At 41.6% G+C, this 21,348-nt stretch overlaps 1 protein-coding gene across 1 annotated transcript in view; it reads right to left on the bottom strand.

Annotated features, from left to right (window-relative positions):
- Positions 1–21,348, bottom strand: part of LOC132379644 (phospholipid phosphatase 4-like) — a 296,084-nt gene that overhangs the window by 163,989 nt on the left and 110,747 nt on the right. Inside the window, exon 5 of the mRNA XM_059947813.1 lies at positions 9,850–9,974. Within this exon, the coding sequence (XP_059803796.1) occupies positions 9,850–9,974 (125 nt within the window). The remainder of the gene's footprint in view (positions 1–9,849; positions 9,975–21,348) is intronic.

Below are 21,348 nucleotides of genomic sequence, written 5' to 3'. Positions count from 1 at the left end.
AACAACCTAATTACTGGTCTCTGTAAATGTATGAGTGGTTTGTTTTGAGCTATAAGATTGAATCTACTTTCCAAATAATTAACGTACGGAGGTAGGTAATAAAAAACGCATGTAATTTGACCTACTATGAATTTATTGTAGTTTGTTGCTGTACGATAGAAGACCTATCTGAATAGTATACAACAGGAGGGAAGTGAACCGCGTTGCTGATACGTAAAGTGTTGTGCTAGCCACTATACTACCCTGCTGTAGTCTTGGATTAAATTCTGCTGTAATAATAGCCCAAGAATGGATCAAATAATAACTCCTGGAAAATGAAATATGGTTCCAAATGTTCAATGCTGATGTCTGAAGATGTCTATATCTGAGGTAGAGTGAGCTTTAAAGTGTTTCCAACAGTTAGAGCAGAGGATGCAAATTGAAATCATTCAGATCCACACCGCAACCTGAGCTCTGGTGTAATTAAGGTATCTGGATGTTTACCTTTAGCATCAGACAACTTATACCTACAGACCTCTGCATAGAGGAAGGTAGGATGGGAATGTTGGTTTGTAGACAGACAGCTTTAGTGCGTGTTTATATCCAAGTGCCAAGGTGGGAACTCGGGCATCCATTGTCAGTGTGAAGAATCAGATTTTAATGAAACAGTTTGTTTAACTGTAAATCACATAGCAAACCTGAAAGATAATTAGGAACAATCTGAGGGAGTTTGGATATCATTGCTTAAAGTATAAAATTCCCAACAACTAGAGCACCTAGTTTCTAACAACTAGGACAAAGAGTCATAGACGACTACAGCATGGAAAAAGGCCCTTCTGCCCATCGAATCTCTGCAGAACTGCTATTCTGTCTACTGTCATTGACCCACACCTGGACCATAGCCCTACATACCTCTCCCATCCATGTACTTATCCAAATTTATCTTAACTGTTGAAATCAAACCAGTATTCACCTCTTCCACTGGGAGCTCGAACCACACTCGCACCATCCTCTGAATGAAGAAGGTCCCTATCAGGTTCCCCTTAAATATTTCCCCCTTAATCTATGTCCTCTGGTTCTAGTTTCACCCAATCTCAGTGGAAAAAAAGGCCTGCTGCATTTACCCTATCTATACCCCTCATAATTTTGTATATAGTACTGCGCAAAAGTCTTAGGCACACATATATATAGTTAGGGTGTCCAAGAGTTTTGCACAGTACTGTAGTAGTTTATGTATTGCCCTGTACTGCTGCTACAAAAAAAAAAGTTCATGATATTTAATTGATGATAAACCTGATTCTGATATAGATCTCCATTATGGACTGAGAGAGGGAAGGGTGCAGGGAGGGGGGGAGTTATGTTTGGGAAAAGGGAAAGGGAGAGGGAGAGGGGAAGGAGCGGGAAGCACCGGTGAGACATTCTGTAATGATCAACAAATCAACTGTTTGGAATCAAATCACCTTGCATGGTGTCTCAGGGCTGGGTGTGTCTGTACCTGTGTCAACACCACCCCTGCCACTCCTTCTGTGCCACCAGTCCTGCACCCCGCCTGTGGTGTTCCATCCTCGCCATTCACAACATCCTGTGCTCCTGTCAGATTTACAAACACGATCTCCACTCCACGTTGACAAATGCAGTACTGGGTAAAAATCTTAGGCTCCTTAGCCATATATACACCAAACATTTTTGCACTGTACTGTACTCACCATCCTCTGCAAGCTTAGTGCTCTTTAAAATTTTTCCCCTTTCTCCCAAAATCTATGTCCCCTAGTTTTGGACTTCCCTCACCTAGCCTATCTACATCCATCATGATTTTAATAATTTCTGTAAGATCTGTCCTCATTCTCGTATGTTCCAAGGAATAAAGACCTAGTCTGGCTAATCTCTCCCTATAACTCAGCCCCTCCAGTTCCAGAGATATCCTCTCAAATCTCTTCTGCAACCTTTCTGGTTTATGCATATCTTTGCTACAACATGGTGACCGAAACTATATGCAGTCTCCAAGTGCAGCCTCACCAAAGACTTACGCAACTGAAAAGAAAGTTCAAGATCACCAGCATGGAGATTCCGGGGATCTGAGAATACTTCTAGGTATCCAGTTCAGTGAGATTTTGCACCATGCTGGCCGAACTCAAGGTCAAAGTCAGAGTAAATTTATAATCAAAGTAGGTATATATCACCATCAGCTACCTTGTGCCTTATTTTCTTGCAGGTATTTACAGGAAAATAAAGAAATACAATTACATTTTTGAAAGATTACACATAAACAAAGACTGTCAAACAACCAATGTCCAAAAGAAGGCAAATTGTGCAAATAGTGTCATCATCATTATGTGCCATGCCTAAGACCTTTGCACAGCACTGTATATAGAAGAAATTGCCAATTGAAGTGGCCGATGAAGCCATCATGTAGTAAAGCCTTGCATATGTACATGGAGAGAAGGGCTTAGAAGGTTTTGGCCCGTATGTGGAAAAGTGGGACCAATGGGTGGGCTCGATGGCTTGCATGGAGTTGTTGGGCTGAATGGCCTGTATCTATGCTGTATTGCTCTATGACTCTATGTCTGAGCTGAAAGCAGCTGTGCAACCGATCGAAAAGAGTGGGGGAGAGGGGGACAGGCTGCATCACCATCTGGTATAAGGTGGAGGGGGCTACTGTACCGGATTCAAAGAAGCTACAGAAAGTTGTAAGATTAGTTAGTTACATCATGGCCTCCGTAGTATTCAAAACATCTTCAGGGAGTGATGCTTCAGAAAGATGGTGTCCATTATTTAGGACTCCCATCACCCAAGACATGCCCTCTTCTCATTTTTGCCATCAGGAAGAGGTACAGAAGACTGAAGGCTACACACTCAGTGATTCAGGAAGATCTTCTTTCCTTCTGCCATCTGATTCCTAAAAGGACATTGAACCAATGAACTTTTTTATTACTTTTTTATTAATTATGTTTTTGCATGACTATTCTTAATTTAACCATTTAATATGCATATATATACTTGCTCTAATTGTTTTTTTCCATATTTATCATGTACTGCTGCCATAAGGTTAACAAATTTGACGACATATGCTGGCGACATTAGTCTGATCCTGATTCTGTTTCTGCCATCCAGCAGGAAATGATGAGAGCAACTGAGAGAGCGGGGTGATCTGTCAACACATGGAGTGGGTGCTGCTATTACTCAGAATGTCCTATGCTCACATCGGCAGATAGGTTTCAGTACATTGCGACTTCACCATTCACCCTGGCCCTCTCATTACCAAGACCAATTGTGTTCATTATCACATACACAAATACAATGAGATACCAGTAAAATCAGAGCAGTATCAGAGGCTCGAGGACAGTGAATATCCAGTTTCTGACATTGTAGAAATGTAAACTGTGTCCTGCTGTTATCATGCTCTTGAATAGACCTATGATAAGATAGACTCTTGACCTCACAATCTATTTTGTTCTGATCTTGCACTTTATTGTTGACCCACACTGCACTTTCTCTGTAGTTTTTTTACACTTTATTCTGCATTGCTATTTAACTCTATTCTATCTCAATGCACTGTCATGATTTGATCTGTATGAACAGTATGTAAGACAAGCTTTTCACTGCACCTTGGTACCTTTGGCAAAAGTAAATCAATACCAATAGATGGGTTCATACAACAACACACAGAACACATAAATTATACAAGACAGTGAAGACAATACTCTCAGGCCAATTTGCTAGCTCGGCACCTGGCACAGCAAAGGCAGTGGGGACAGAAGTTCACATTCAGGGTCATCCATCAGTTAGCATGTCTGTATACATACAGTACTATTCAAAAGGCACAAATATATAGCCAAACAGCCCAAGCCTTTTGTACAGTACTGTATTTACATTATTGAGCAGGTGTACCTAATGTAGAAATATAGAAAACCTACAGCACAATACAGGCCCTTCGGACCACAATGCTGTGTCGAACATGTCCTTACTTGAGAAATTACCTGGGGTTACCCATAGCCCTCTATTTTTCTGAGCTCCATAGACCTATCCAGCAGTCTCTTAAAAGACCCTATCGTATCCGCCTCCACCACTGTTGCCGGCAGTCCATTCCACGCACTTAGCACTCTCTGTGTAAAAATGTTACCCCTGTTATCTCCGCTGTACCTAGTTCCAAGCACCTTAAAACTGTGCCCTCTCGTGCTAACCATTACAGCCCTGGAGAAAAGCCTCTAACTATCACATGATCAATGCCTCTCATCGTCTTATACACCTCTATCAGGTCACCTCTCATCCTCTGTCGTTTCAAGGAAAAAAGGCTGAGTTCACTCAACCTATTCTCATAAGGCATACTCCCCAATACAAGCAACATCCTTGTAAATCTCGTCTGCACCCTTTCTATAGTTTCCACATCCTTCCTATAGTGAGGTGACCAGAACTGAGCACAGTGCTCCAAGTAGGATCTGAACAGGGTCCGATATAGCTGCAACATTACCTCTTGGCTCTTAAACTCAATCCCATGATTAATGAAGGCCAATGCACCGTGTGTTTTCTTAACCACAGAATCAACTTGTGCAGCAGCCTTGAGTGACCTATGAACTCAGACCACAAGATCCCTCTGATCCTTCACACTGCCAAGAGTCTCACCATTCTGTCATCATATTTGACCTACCAAAATGAACAACCTCACACTTATTTGCGTTGAACTCCATCTGCCACTTCTCAGCCCAGTTTTGCATCCTATCAATGTCCCACTGTAACCTCGGACAGCCCTCCACACTATCCACATCACTCCCAACCTTTGTGTCATCAGCAAATTTACTAACCCATCCCTCCACTTCTTCATCCAGGTCATTTATAAAAATCACGAAGAGGAGGGGGCTCCAGAACAGATCCCTGAGGCACTCTACTGGTGACCAACCTCCATGCAGAATATGACCCATCTACAAGCACTCTTTTGTCTTCTGTGGGCAAGCCAGTTCTGGATCCACAAAGCAATGTCCCCTTGGATTCCATGCCTCCTTACTTTCTCAATAAGCCTTGCATGGGGTACCCTGTTAAATGCCTTGCTAAACTCCATATACACTACATCTACTGCTCTACCATCATCAATGTATTTAGTCACATCCTCAAAAAATTCAATCAGGCTTATGAGGCATCCTGCCTTTCACAAAGCCATGCTGACTATTCCCAATCATATTATGCCTCTCCAAATGTTCATAAATCCTGCCTCTCAGGATCTTCTCCATCAGCTTACCAGCCACTGAAGTAAGACTCACTGGTTTCTTGAGTTATCTCTACTCCCTTTCTTGAATAAAGGAACAACATCCGCAACCCTCCAATCCTCTGGAATCTCTCCCATCCCCATTGATGATGATCGCCAGAAACTCAGCAATCTCCTCCGTCCCCTCCCCCCTTGCTCAGTAGCCTGGGGTACATCTTGTCCGGTCCCAGTGACTTATCCAACTTGATGCTTTCCAAAAGTTCCTGCACATCTTCTTTCTTAATATCTGTGGTGGTTCAGTCCGAAGTCTGTGGTTCGATCCGCAGACTCCGTGTTTTCCAGCGGTCCCTTGCTGCGGTTGGACTTAACTAGAAACACCTGAGGCTCATATTGGAACTGGGAATATAAGTGGCCCTGGTATTAAGTGTGGTTGTCTTGTCAAGATGCTCATGGCTGGTGGAAGGCTAGAATAGACACTTGCCATCCTTGGGGCTGTGTTGGAGAACCATGGCTTCTGGGAGCCTTGCTGGCAGTAGTTGGAGTGGTCATTGTGGTATGGATTCAGCAGTTTCCCGGGCCAGCTGGGTGGCTATCAGCCACTCTGAGCTAGGTAGGGATCTGGTTGCTTCTGTCGCCAGCCAAGTCTGCTGGCTGTAATGGCTAATTGGAGCTACCCTGATGCAGAGGTGGAACTGTCTGTTGTTCCTTAGTGTTTGTCTCTTCTTGTCCTTGCCCTGTGGGGTAAGTCAGGCTGTTCTGCTGTTGCCCTGTGGGGGGATTTGTCTTGTCTTTGCCTCTGTTGGGTAGGTCAGACTGTTCTGCTGTTACCTGATGGATGGTCCTTCCCCACCATGGTGTGGAGTTATAGATGAGTCCTGGCTTGTTGGAGGATAAGTCCTGGCTCCATGTTGATGTACAGTTCTTAGTCTGCCCCTAGCTCCAGCCTCAAGCCTTGACCCAAGCCTCAAGACCCCAAGTCCTTGGCCAAGCCTTGTCACGTCCTCACCTGGGTTTGGGGGTCCTTGTCCAGTCTCGGGCTTGGAGTCCACCCCAGGATCCTTATTCCCAGACCCTCGTCCTGGTCCTGCTTCCCCTGCCTAGACTGCATCCTGCCCTGTTCTTGGGTTCCATCTTGTCCTGTTTCTGGGACTCCAGTGTCTGTGTCCTGCAGTTGGGTCCTGATTCAACACCTGACTTATGACAATATCTATATGCCCAAGCTTTTCAGGCCACTGTGTGCAAATTTTTTTGTCAGGTGATTTTTTTTTTTGTAAAAAAACAAATGTGTATTTATAGTACTATGCAGAAGTCTTAGGCACTCTAGCTACATATGTGCACCAAAGACTTGCATGGTACTTTAAGTTCAAAGATCAAAATAAATTTATTATGAAAGTATATGTATGATACCATATTCTACTTTGAGATTCAATATATTCCATGCATTCACAGTAGAACAAAGAAATACAATAGAATCAATGGAAAACTTCACAAAGACTTACAATGTGTAAAAACATACAAACTGTGCAAATACAAAAAAGGTAAATAAATAATACTGAGAATATGCTATTATTGAGGGTATAATTTGCTGCACTTACTCCTGGGCATGCATCCTGCACTCTCAGGAGACATGAGTTTGCACCCTTTAGCTATGGGGTGCAGGAGCTCTGACTGGCCTGGGTAAAGGTACGTTTGTTTTTCTCAACAAAAAATATTTTTGGGAATTATAAATCTAGATTTGAGCTCTATAAATATTAGACTAAACATAATAAGGCCTAAATCAGCTGTAATTAAATCTAGTGGTTGTATTCCATCTATCAACCTTGTCATAGCCTGCTTCTGTTCAAATGATTGAATACCGTACTCAAAGATATGTGTTCATTGTAATTTATTATGACAAGCTATTAAATGTTGATGCGGAATTGAGTAAGCAGAGGGCAGAAATAATCTCTTTTACCACACTGTCACTCTTTATGTATAATTTCACAAAACCATCTATTTACATACTATCAATTTTTTAAAATTAAGCTGTATCATGTAACTGTAGACAGAACAACTTCAACTTGCTCAACTGAAACGTCAACCTTCTAAGGACTAATTTAGCATTTCGACATTAATTCAAGCAAGAAATTGCAAAGCCTGACAAAGACTACATTGTGGTTTTTCTTAGAGATGAAATTACAGTCTCACTTAACTCTTGCCCATTTCTTAAGAGCTTTCTCATGCACTCATCTGATTATGAGTGTAATTTTAGAATATGAACAAAGGTAAGTAAATTCTATTGACAAACAAGAAATTAAAAACAACCTGCTGATATTAGTAATCTTAAATGTAAACAAAAAGTGCTGGGAACTGACATAAGATCTTGAACCAGAAATGTTAATTCTGTTTCTCTTTCCACAGATACTTCCTGGCCTGGTGATTGTTTCTAGTATTGCCTGTTTTTTAATTGATTTTTAACTGAGTAATTTCCTCGGCTTCTGTTCTCAGTTCAATGAACAGAACAAGACAGCATAGCCAATGCTGATTGTAGATCGAAATACAGAACAATATTGTACAATATCATACAATGTTGACTGACATTGAAAGCCTTACCTTGTTCTACCAGCAATTTTTGTTTTATACTCTTACATTTTCCATTTTACATGTTGCATCAGTTATTCATCTTGTACTTGAAAAAAAATTCATTTGATATTAAACACATCAAATTGTATAAATTGTAGTGACAATTCTAACATACCAATGCTGTTGCTGGCGACCCCACAGGTTGTTATCCTTGTGTGACGTGCTCTCCCGTCACTGCAGTAATGATGCCACTGTATTTGATCCTTTATTAACAACTAGCAAAACTTACAATCTTGTTGTTGTGTAATTAAGTGTTAATCGCAAAATTAAGCGGTCAACAAAAGATATGACGTCCATCAGTCCCCATTTTCAAACTGCCCAGAACAAAGCACAAATATCTAACACATTCCCTTTGCTTTTACCACACCACCATTCATGTGACTAGTTATTATAATCCACATAACAAATGCACAACTCAGAATACAATAGTTAGAAAACAGCTGCATGGCTCCTACACAAATATTATATTGCTCATTGATGTTTGTTTTCCCTAAGTATCAAGTAAATAAAGACAAATTTTCAGCAACTGCACTTTTAAAAATGTTTTTATTATCAATTAAACATATTACAAATATTTCAAATCAACTGATGTTGTTATTTTTCAAAATAGCTGCTTTGTGACAAAATAACACAAGGAGAAAGTTGCTTGTACGGGGTCACAGCAACAGGTAATTCTTTGTGGTGTGGAAGTAAAATTTAATGAACAGTCTAAGGTGAAGTAAGTAGTCCAGTTTCTGAAACTGGGCAAACGTAAAGCTCTAGGCGAGACCAAGACAGAAGAATTTGTCTAGGTTTCCTTGTGCGGAGTTGACCAGTTTTTTTTTCTCTTATCTCCACTGTTTTCCAACATCACCCCCTGGCTTCCTCTGCCCAAAATCATCTTCCTTACCTGGGTCTATCAATCACCTGCCAGTCCCTGCCTCCCCCTCCCTCTTTCCCCTGGCTATCTCATCTCTACACTCTTGGTCCTCATGCAGGTCCTTGATCTGAAATATTGACCATCCCTCTGCCTCAACAGATGTTGCCCAATCCACTGATTTCCTACAACAGTTTGTTTTCTGCAGATGACACATAGAATAATTCTACTAACTTTTTTTCTGTCACTAAACCTTTATACCCATGCAGGAAGAGAAGAAGAAAATGCTAGCCAAAGAGTCATAGAATAATATAATACAGAAACAACCCTTTTCGTCCAGTTGGCCCATGCCAACCACAGCACTCCCTCTGGTCCATAATCGTCCAAATCTTCTCTCTCCCCCCCCACCCAATGAACCGATCCAATTGAGTCTTAAATATTGCAATTCCACCTGTTTAACTTCTTCCCTGGCAGTTCATTCCAGGTACTCATCATATGTTGGCCTTATCAGTCAGGGCATCCAGTTTAGGAGAAAGGGCATTATGTCATAGTTATACATGTTGTTGGTGAGGCTGCACTTGTAGTATTGTGTACAGTTCTGGTCACCTTATTTTGGGAAAGATCTTATCAAGCTGGAGAAGGTGCATTACAGATTTACATTGATGCAGTCTGGACCAGGAGGCCTGAGGTTTGAGGAGAAGCCCAAAAGCCCCAATTCTGCTCCTATATCTTCCTCATTATCGTTTACATGCACCACATTTCTTGGTAGCTTTTATACTTCTGCATTATTATTGTTTTACCTTATTCTACCTCAATGTACCATAATCTTGATCTGTATAAACAGTATGCAGGGCAAGATTTTCACTGTATCTTGGTACATGTGACAATAATAAATCATTTCCAATTCCTTATGGTTTTATGGAGTTTTGCTTCAGTATTAAAGATTGCTTCAAAAGATACTTTGACAAATCTAATGCAAAATTTTCCTTTTGCACTTAAATCTTTGTCAAGGGAAACATATAACTGGTTATTTAAAGTTGCACAGACACATAAATTATGGAAAAAGAAATTCTAGCTAGCTCTATCAGCCAGCTGACAAAATGAACAGGCAAAGAGAGGACCAGTGCCAGAGAGTTGTAAAATGGAAGAAAGCCACAAAGTAAAGCTAAAATAGAGTAAATAACTTCAGACTTACAGGAGGAATGGCTGCTTGGGAAGCTCTTCCTGCCTTCTGAAACTACATCCGGGTCACCTGTGCAGTGCATTTCAGGGTTCATCACCCCGTCAGGAAAACAACGGTTAAAGAAATCAGGACGAGGTCTGTAAATCAAAAAAAAAGTATCATGAGATTTTAAAACAGTTTCATGATTTGAAAAGCAAAAATACCCTTAAGGCAAACACAACAATCGTTGGTAATTACCTTGCAATAGTCTTAACAATTTACCCTAAAAATAAATACTTTGAAGTGATGTTCTGCTGAATGTGATAGGAATTCCACACATTGATGAAAAAGATTCAACGGAGTGTTATCAACAAGAAAGAAATGCAGATTAATTGAAGATTCTCTCTTCTGTCTTGCTGAATATATCAACTGAGAGCAAAGCATAATAATGCCTCTCTTCAACAAATGATAATGTACAGTATTATGAATTAACTCGTGCATCAGTACCTCACATTCTATTTGTTCAAATTTATGATGCTAGAGTCATGAATGCTTTAGGAAATGAAATATATAGATGGGCACACAAAGAAAAGAAAATGAACGTTCCACCCAGTTTCATCTCTGGATGAGAGTCCAGAGAAGCTAAATTTGAACTGTGGCATTACATTGCTCACCTGAAACGCCTTGACCGTCTTTTACTTACAACAGAAGTTACAACTTACAAGGTGTGTAGAAGTGGACTCTTGTGCTCAATCATGTATGGTAGGACAGTAGCCTTCTGCTTCAGAGATAACTGAAGAACTGCAGACAATAGTAATGGCTTCATCTGAAGCAAGTGAAAAAGATGACGATGGTGTGCAGCGGTAATTAGTCCCTTGTTGAAACTCCGCTGTTCTGTCCACCTTTTCACAGTTGCATTTTTAATTTTGTTAAATGCACTTTTAATGGTAACTGCTTAAGTACATTTGTCACAAGGAAATAAACTCTCTTCAGCAACAGCATTAAAATGGCTGTACTCAGAGTGCTATTAAACGGTGATAAGTTTACATAGCGCCTTTTATTATAAAGCAAAATAGAAATGTGAATAGAAGACTTTTTAACATATTCAGTAGAAGTTAATCTATAGTCTATAATGTATGTGTGTGAGGCTGTCTGCCTCATTAACAGGGTGGCACAGTAGTATAGTGGTTAGCACAACGCTTTACTGTACTGGTGACCCAGGGTTCAATTCCTGCCGCTGCCTGTAAGCAGCTTGGAAACCCATGTGGGTTTAATCTGGACGCTCTGATTTCCTCCTACAAAGATCTACCTGCTAGTAGGTTAATTGGTTGTTATAAATTGTCCCTGATTAGGATTAGATCTGGGGATTGCTGCGCGGTGTGGCTTGAAGATATTCTGCGCTGTATCTCAATAAAATAAACACATAAAGAAACAAATAAACTATGTTGATATATTTATAAAGGTTCTTGGTTTCTCAGAATTATTAAAATTAAAACACAGGATGAGACAAAAGGTCGTTTTGCCAGCCTTTTGCTTCATTTGATGCATAATTGAACTGGCGCAGTCAGCACTCTCGTGCACTACTGATGTACCTTTCAGGATTACGGATTCATGTGACTCATCTGGACTCAGGTATGCTAAACTAATAGATTATAGACTTTCATCATCAGACTCTAATGTGATGGGAAGTTGTTCAGAGAGTTCAGAAAACCAATGAGAAAATTGATTACTCAGATTATAATGATCATTGGTATTGATTCTGTAAACCTACTTGTATTCAGTAATAACCCAAGAATGCATAAGTGTCCATAGATTTTAAATTACACGTTAGGGATCAAAATTAGAGTGGTGTTTAATTGTATGAATTAGGTTGGGAATGCTGCTTTGGAAAAATTGCATCATGCATTGAGCATTCAAACAAAAGTGCAAACATTTGAAAATGTCTCCCAGAAATAGCCTTTAAACTAACTGTTCAGAAGGGGTACATAAGCAGTAGAGATGACTTGGGTCATATGGTTAACTACATATACCTGTTTGGACACGCCCCCCCGCTGACTGCTCCTGTGGCTCCTCCCACGGACCCCGGTATAAAGGCGATTGGGGACTCTGCCCCGGCCTCAGTCTCCAGGATGCAGTGTGGTGGTCAATTGCTGCTTGTTCTTTCTTTCAGCCAATAAAAGCCTATATCTCGCCTCACATCTCGGAGAGTTATTAATGGTGCATCAGGTCATTAATTCCCCACATTGATGTGGTGCTGACGAAGATAAATATAAATAATGTTCACAATTTTCAAGTCACTACTGACATATTTTGCACTAAGAGAAATATTTTACTTTCTCTTGGCACTGTCTAATATCTATTTCATATTGAACATCTACAGAGCTTCAGTGAATCTTCCAAGCAGCAGAAGACGAGAATCAGCTGCAGCAATGCCGGAGATGTTTCTGTCCCAGAATGTGTCACCCTGCATGTCCTGCTGACCCAACTATCGAAACTCCCACAAAGCTAGTTCCCTCCCATTGACCAATCAACCTCAAATGATGTCTCGACTAAGTATTGTGAAAAAGATCTGTGCACGTATATATAGTCAGGGTGCCTAGGAATTTTGCAGAGTACTGTAGTAATTTTGTGTATTGCTCTGTACTGCTGCCGAGGCGCCTCTTACATTCTCTTTAATTGAAGCCAGTCTATAAATAAGGAACAAGGTTCTTGTGTGAATGTAGTGACAGTTCATGCAACAAGAAAAGGTTAAGACTGAGCCTTACTCCTCAATAAACCCAGGGATCTAGCTGCTATATCAAAGGGATTACGTTGATGCACAAGGTCAGCAAACATAAATCGTGCTGTCAGTGGAACACAAAAGTTCACAGTAACGCACAAACAAATACCTGTTTTTTATCCTCTCATGTGCAAGCAATGTCCTTCAGATGATGGCGACCTGCTTTATTTCCGACAAATGTTCATTAATTTGTTTGGCAGTGCTGACAGGATCGATTTTAAATAATTTTCTAGAAGGCACTAGGAGGTTTGAGACCAAGGTGCCTTTATTGTATCAGCTGAGCAGTTTATCCTGATGCAGAGTTTCAACCCGAAACCTCATTAATTCCTCCCCCTGCCATGGCTGCTGCTCGACCTGCTGAGTTCCTCAGCATACTGTTTGTTACTCAGCTGAACAACAGTGCTTAGAATCAGAATCAGATTTATTGACATAAATCATGAAATGTGGTGTTTTGCAGCAGTACATAAAGATACTACAAATTACAATCTCACACACACACACACATACAAAAAATTGAATTAAGTAGCATAAGAAGAGAACAAAAATAGTGAGGTAGTGTTCATTGACCATGCTGAAATCCAATGGCAGAGCGGAAGAAGCTGTCCCTGAAATATTGAGTGCGGATGTATGTAGCTGTGGTGTGTCTTCTTCATGATTGCATCATGTTGGGCCCAGGATAGATCTTTAGAGATGGTGACATCATTATATCACATAGTCATGACTTGTTTACTTAAGTATATATTTAAATATACTGTCAGACAAGAGTATGCAACCTCTGACTGTACGAGAGCACACTTGGATAATTGATGTTACACAATGTGTTGATGGAAATTCTTGATTTTTATATGGAGGGTGGAAGGCTGCAAAGTGTTCAGACAGAAAAGAGGAGGAGCTGATCATTAAGTTTCTGGTAGTTGTCCTTGAGCAGTGTAGGAGACCACAGAAAGATCAGATAAGGAGTGGGACAGGACAGAACACTTAAGTAAAAGGTAGCTGGACTAATTTGGGCATTGCCTTTTGATGCGGTGGAAAGGAATAGAATTCTCAAGTATTTCTCCAATATAGTTGCAAGCATCTAGAAATGTGAAGCACCTCTGTCTCATAACTTAAAATGAAATGCTTTCATCTTTCAAGATACACGTGAATCTCTGTCTCTTAATTGAAAAAAAATATTCTGCTGAAATACTGTACTTCGATAGGTCTTTCAGCCTGGTCACTCACTGTTCCTCTCATTTTCTGGATGTGGGTAGTATCTTAAGCATTTGTATATAGTCATAGAGTCATAGAGTACAACAGCATGGAACCAGGTCCTTCAGCCCATCAATTCCATGCTGAATTGTTATTCTGCCTACTCCCATTGCTCCACGCCTGAGCAATAGCCCTCCACAGCCCTCCCATCCATAGACATCCAAATCTCTCTTAACCGTTGAAATTAAGCCTGTACCTGCCTCTTCTGTTGGCAGCTCGATCCACACTCACACCAACCTCTGAGTGAAGATGTTCTCCATTAGGTTCCCCTCAAATATACCACCCTTAACCTATGACCTCTAGTTCTAGTCTCACCAACTTTCAGTGGAAAAGCCTACTTGCATTTACCCTATCTATACTCCTCAAAATTTTGCATACTTCTATCGAATCTAATCTCACTCCCTGATGCTCTAGGAAATGAAGTCCTAACCTCTTCAGCCTTTGCGTATAACTCAGGTCCTCAAGTCTCAGCAACATTCTTTAAATTTTACCTGCACTCTTTCAACCTTATTGACATCTTTCCTGTAGGTAGGTAACCAGAACTGCACCCAAAATTTAGCCTCGCCAACGTCTTGCATGTAGAACTTCAACATAACAGTCTATTTCCTGTGCTCAGTACTTTGATTTATGAAGGCCAATGTGCCAAAAACTCCCTTTATGACTCTATCTAGCTTTAAGGAATTATGGATCTATATTCCCAGATTCTTTGGCTCAACTGCACTCCTCAGTATCCTGCCCTGTAAATGTTACTCTGCTGTGTCTGAGTTGTGCACGCCTGAAATATGCTGCTCGGTATGGTGGTTGAGGCAATTACATTAGAGGCTTTTGTGAGACGTTTGGATGGAAGGAATGTAGAAGGACACGGTGCAGGTAGGAGGGATTTGCGTTTGCGTGTTTTGATTTGCTTTTTAGCTGGTTCAGCACAACGTTGTGGGCCGAATGGCCTGTTCCTGTACAGTACTGTTCGACTTTCTAAGTCCTGGGATCAGAGTTCCATGCAGGCTCAAGGGCCAGTAACACCCCCATCCCAGGTCAGCAAGTCCAGGAGTCAAAGATCCATGCAAATCCAGAGTTCAAGGCCCTGTGAAGAATTTTTCAAGTGACAACTTTCCTTGATGGTGCCAAATTACATTGGTAATGTAAACTTTTCTTGTCTGCTGTAATTGAGCAGAGACCATGAACTATGCAGGAAAGTATGCTGCATAAATAGTTTAGAAACTGCCAAGAGTTTCTGAATAAAGGTATCTACTCCATTATTGATGAACAGCAACAACTGAACATTGAAGGTGTCATTATGTCACCTAGTCTCATACTTTACCTACAAGATCATAAGCAAATGCACTACTCATTTTTCCTTCAAAAGCACCAAAACATGGCAACGTTCACCTCAGTTGCCTCAGGCAACTCACTGCTATGATATATGCTCTCATCTGCCTGGTATTATTATCATTTATTTCATAGATGCTGACAGATTCTGGCTGTAGGAGCTGGAGACTGCAACGCCAATTAGCAGAGCACAATCCTCCTGCAGGAGAAGACAGCATATGATGGAAGGGAGTAGCATGTCTCTGGGGGAGGAAACACAGATATCGGCACATTAGTTCATTATGAGGAGGATGCCCTGTCAATCACTGGAGCAAACTCTGGCCAGGCAACTGAGACTGGTGATGCTTCAGTCAGAATGCCTGAGCTGGTTTGTGATCACATACATCTACGCTTAACTGCTTCTATCTATTCTGCAATCAGTCTTCAATTGCTGTCTCTTAAGAGATGCAAAATTTCTGAGTGAAGTAACACACAGAGAAAAGTTAAAAACAGAAAGATCTTTATCTTCTGGAACTGCCAGTCAAGGAGCTATAGATTTGGGATAACAATCAATCCTCCATATCTGACAGCACAGCCACCCACTCACTGACCCCTGTCATTCACTTTAACTCTTCCTGTTGGAGGGCTGCGGCATGAAATGTAGAGGATGTAGGGTCACGCTAGTGGCAGATTTAGTGCAAAGGTGGATATGATACCAGTCAGTTTTAGATGGCAGTACTAATGGCTACAATAAAATAGAATCTATTCACCTACACTTGGTGCATAGTTATTACAATCCCTAAGTACCCTCCATCAATACATTGATTATAATATAGAGTTGAATACATTTGCCACACAGCTAAAAGTGCAGGTCAGATTCTGGGTATATTCTGTGGCAAGTGACTCACCTCTTATAAGGCTCAAATTAAATCATTTTGGAATATTCTCTACTTACCTGGTTGAGCACAGTGCCAACAACACTCAAGAAGTTAGATACATCCAATATAGGGTGGCAGGGTGGAGATATGTCTCAACCAAAGGAGGTGGAAGGCGCTCCTTTCCTCAGCAAGCCTGCAGGTCACCCGTGGGCAAGGTGCCCTAACTTTCATCCACAGCCCTTGTTCTCCCATTGAACCAGCCAGCCTCCCAGCCTCCAGGCACCTTGTTGCCTTGTTGTGTTCAGTATCTGTGCTCTTTTGTTTTGTGGCCCCTTGTAGCTTGTTACTTTGCAGTTTATTACTAACAGTTATTGGTCACTGCTAAATCGTCTCTGCGGCTCTGCTCTTAGGTCAAGCCTTCTCTATGTTTTCTGTGTTTTCTGACATTCTCCAGAAGGACTGTAGCAGTTCGAGAAGGCAACTTGCCCTTTGAAGGCCAATTGAGGATGGACAGTAAGCCATGGCTTTGTTGGTGATGCCCAGATCCCGGTAGTGAATCTTAAAAGAAAGGTACAGTAGTGAAGTTGGGTAGGCTGGGTTGGGGGGAAACTAGTCAGCCACCAGAAGCTGTACATCACTGGATCCTTGGTGGATTAAGCATGAGTACAAAGCATTAAACTCACCATTTAGAAAGAGGCAACATTAGCGTTTGTAGGACCATTAGATGTAGGAACAGAGTTAGGCCATTCAGTACATTGTGGTTGCTCTGCCATTCCGTCATGGCTGATTTATTATCCCTCTTAATCCCATTCTCCTAGCTTCTCCCCGTAACCTTTGACCCCCTGATTAATTAAGAACCTCTGCTTTAAAAATAGCCAATGACTTGGCCTGCACAACGGTCAGTGGCAATGAATTCTACTGTTATGAATGTGCCATAACTCTGAGGGGCTGAAGGGTACAAAGTCGCCCCCTCCTTTTTGAGAACTGCAAGATCGCTATTAATTTGGGTCTGGGACCCAGGAAATGAGAGAGAGACACGCAGAATCCACAGGGTTTGGAATGTGTCCTGGCCTCAGCGAAACGGAACCACCGATAACGGCTATTGTCTCTTGGAGACGGAATTGTGTATTGAGTACTGTACTATTCATTGAAGCCCCTCAGGGGATGACCAGAGTGGGCTGGTTGAGGGATTGCATCATCCCAACCTGATTGACATCTGAGACCCCGCGAGTAAGGATAAAAGAGGGTCTGGGGGAACAACCTCTTCAGACGCACCAGGAGAAACGCTGGAAATCCAGTGACAGTGTTTTATAGCAAAAGCCGGTGGGGCTCGCGTGTGTCCTCCCTTGCCAGGTTGGCGGGCTCACCACGGAAGAACGGCTTAGCTAAAGAAGAGGCCACGAGTGAACGGCCACACCAACGAGACTCCGACGGATCGAAATCATAAAAGGAATCGGCAAGTTTTTCTCCAAATCTCTCTCTCTCTCTCTCTCTCTCTCTCTCTCTCTCTCTCTCTCTCTCTCTCTCTCTCTCCAACCATTGCAAACCCAGTGGTTCCCCAAAGGCTGCAGCCTGCATGAACTGAGTGACTTTTATATTTCCATCGGACAATACATTATCCCCTAGACAATGATAGAGCTATTTCTTATTGGTTATTATTGTACCCGCACTTTTAGATTTAGTATTGATGACGTATATTATCTGCATATTTGCATTGACATTATTTTTGTGTATTTTTACTAATAAATACTGTTAAAAATAGTACCATCAGACTTCAACGGACCTCTCTATCTTTGCTGGTAAGTGACCCAGTTACGGGGTTCGTAACACCACAAATTCACTATTCCCTGACTAAATAAAATTCTCCTCATCTCTGTTCTAAATGGACGTCTAGCTATTCTGAGGGCATGCCGTCTGGTCCGAGACTCCCCCGCTATAGGAAACATCTACTCTATCTAGTCCTTTCAATGTTTGGTAGGTCTCAATGAGATCCACCCCAATCTTCTAAACTCCAAAGAGTACAAGTCCAGAGCCATCAAAAGGCCACATTGTTAACCCTTTCATCCCTGGAATAATTCTCGTGACCTTCCTCTGGACCGACTCCAAAGCCAACACAAGCACAACTGCTCACAATATTCCAACTGTGGTCTGACCAATGCCTTAAAAAGCTTCAGCATTGCATCACGAGTGAATCTGCAGATGCTGGAAATAAATAAAAAAACACAAAATGCTGGCAGAACTCAGCAGGCCAGACAGCATCCATGGGAGGAGGTAGTGATGACGTTTTGGGAGCATTGCACCCTTGCTTATAGGCTGTAGTGTCAGCCATAATCTTAACCTATTCAAGATTTGTTTAATTGTCACATGTACATTGAAACATACAGTGAAATGCATTGTTTGCATTAACAAACAACATACCCAAGGGTGTGCTGAGGGCAGCCTGCAAGTGTCACCACTCACTCCAGCACCAACATAGCATGCCTACCAACCTTGGCAGAACACCATACCTGCAGTTCAAATCGGTTGCTTATCCATACAGTCCCAAAGGCCATAAAGACAACCCTGGCCTACATCCACTATTTAAAAAAAATCCTCTTTGCTTGATTCTAGGAGATGCAAACTCAAGGTGGCACAGGATCCAGCCTCTACTTTTCCCCAAGCGTGGTGGTCCAGTGTGCAGATTAAGTGAGTGGGTGTGCAGAAAATCAGTTTAACCCAACAGCAACACACCCCTAAAAAGAGAAGTAATCGGGCACTTCAAGCTTTGCTAGTTGTTACCTCTCAACTCAGGTGAAGGGAGATCATCACACAGGAAGAAGTCATGGCCTGCATCATGTATAAATCCTAAGGTCAGGCTCTTTTTCAGCTGTTGGTGGTTCAGACCCTACCCTTTGGGTAGGACTTACGGCATACACTAATGTGTGTGCATTAAGTCAGTGGATCAGAGCATGGTCGAATGATTCTTCCTAGCTTTGCACCGAGAAGACCAAATGGTTTGCGACGGTCACTCATGTTAAAAGAACTTACCCATCGATACCTTCCACTACTGTGGTTATCCTTGAACCAGGAGGGTCTGTCTAAGAGGGTGGAGTGCTGCAGTGTCAGATATTAAACTGACACTCACTCTGTCTCCACCCCGACCTCAATGAATCTATTTATTGTAATACAGACCATCTGGCCCTTCGAGCCACGCTGCCCAGTAATCCTCCAACTTGATCCTAGCCTAATCACGGGCCGAGTAAGCTATCAACTGGAATGTCTTTGGACCATGGGAGAAAACTGGTGCACCTGGAGAAAGCTCATATGGTCATAGGGAGAATGTACAGACTCCTTACAGGCAGCAGCGGGAATTGAACCTGGGACGCCTCAACTGTAAAACCAGTACGCCTCTGTGATATAAGAAATCCAAAAGCATCACTTCATAAAAAGCTGTAGAGCTGGCAATATTTATCTTTAAACTAATATTATTGAGACATATGAATTACCCTTACGTGGAATCAGGCAGAGAGGGAAATGACAAAGTATCTATTTCTTTGACTGCAAAACACTTGTAAACTTCTGTGCTCCTGGCAAGGGCAATATAAATGCACTCATACTCCTAATATTTAATTCAAGGTGCCACACATGAGGCTGCTTACCAAGTTAAGAGCCCATGGTATTACAGGGAAGTTACTGGCATGGTTAGAGCATTGGCTGATTGGTAGGAGCAGTGAGTGGGAATAAAATGATCCTTTTCTGGTTGGCTGCCAGTGACTACTGCAGGGGACGGTGTAGGGACTGCTTCCTTTAATGCTGCATATCAATGATTTAAATATTGGAATAGATGGCTTAAGTCTGCAGACAATACAAAGATTGGTGGAGGGGCAGGTAGTGTTGAGGAAACAGGTAGGTTGAAGAAGGATTTAGACAGATTAGGAGAATGGGCAAGAAAGTGGCAAATGAAATATAATGTTGGAAAATGCATGGTCATGCACCTTGGTAGAAGAAATAAATGTGCGGACTATTTTCTAAACTGGGGAGAAAATCCAAAAGTCTGAGATATAAAGGGGTTTAAGAGTCCTTATGTAGTACAACCTGAAGGTTAACTTGCAGGTTGAGTTGGTGGTGAGGAAGCAAATGGTATGTTAGCATTCATTTCACGAGGTCTAGAATACAAGAGCAAGGATGTGATGCTGAGGCTTTATAAGGCACTGGTGAGGCTTAACCTTGAGTATTGTGAACAGTTTTGGGCTCCTTATCCTTAAGATGTGCTGGCATTGGAGCAGTTTCAGAGGAGGTTTACAAGGATAATTCCGGTGATGAGTTATCATATGAGGAATGTTTGATGGCTCTGGTCCTGTATTCATTGGGATTTAGAAGGATGGGGGGGGGGGGATCTTATTGAAACCTTCCAAGTGTTGAAAGACCTAGACAGAGTAGATGTAGAAAGGATGTTTCCCATGGTGGGGGAGTCCAGGACAAGAGGGCACAGCCTCAAGATAGAGGGGCGTCCATTTAAAACAGTGATGCGGAGAAATTTCTTTAGCCAGGGAGTGGTGAATTTGTGGAATTTGTTACCACAGCCAGCTGTGGAGGCCAGATCGTTGTGTGTAATTAAGACAGAGATTGGTAGGTTCTTGATTGGCCACAGCATCAAAGATTACAGGCAGAAGGTTAGGGGTGGGGCTGAGGAAGGGGAGAAAAAGGATCAGCCATGATAAAATGATGGAACAGACTCGATGGGCCAGATGGCCTAATTCCGCTCCTATGTTTTATGGTGTTCATAAAGCTAATGCTTTGCCTTGCTATGAATGTTAGTGATAAATATCTCATATATCTTGTATCAGCTTTTAAACACTAATTTTTATTTTTGGTTTTGTATGCAGACAGAATAATCAATTCAAACAAAAAGTTATGCTTGTATAAGAAAACAAACAGAAGAATTCTTCATACTGCAACTGATGGTGCTGTAAACTCAAAGCAATTGCAATGTCTTTTGGGCATTGTGCCACCAAGTAGGCACCAAGCCAGGGCATTGTTACTGAAACATTTACTGCATTCTGAAAGAGTTAGGGATTTATTAGATTTACTCAAAGATGTATAAATCCTGATTATAACCACACCATTGACAGTACTTCATTACATGATGCTAAATTTAATTTTTATTATGTCACAAACAAAAAACATGAGATTACTGGAAATGCCAAGATCATCAGTTAGCATCTGGGAACTACCCAGCCTTCTGCAGTCTGCCGCTTAATACCTTAACGGTCATGATGTTCATTGTTCCATTAAAAATGCTAGAAACAGGAGTTGGTAACATGAGCTTCCTCCACCATTCCA

This window comes from Hypanus sabinus, chromosome 22, assembly GCF_030144855.1.
Source record: "Hypanus sabinus isolate sHypSab1 chromosome 22, sHypSab1.hap1, whole genome shotgun sequence".
In the NCBI taxonomy this organism is placed as follows: Eukaryota; Metazoa; Chordata; class Chondrichthyes; order Myliobatiformes; family Dasyatidae; genus Hypanus; species Hypanus sabinus.
The sequence above is the reverse complement of the archived record's forward strand: the minus strand, read 5'-3'. Positions and strand labels throughout refer to the sequence as shown.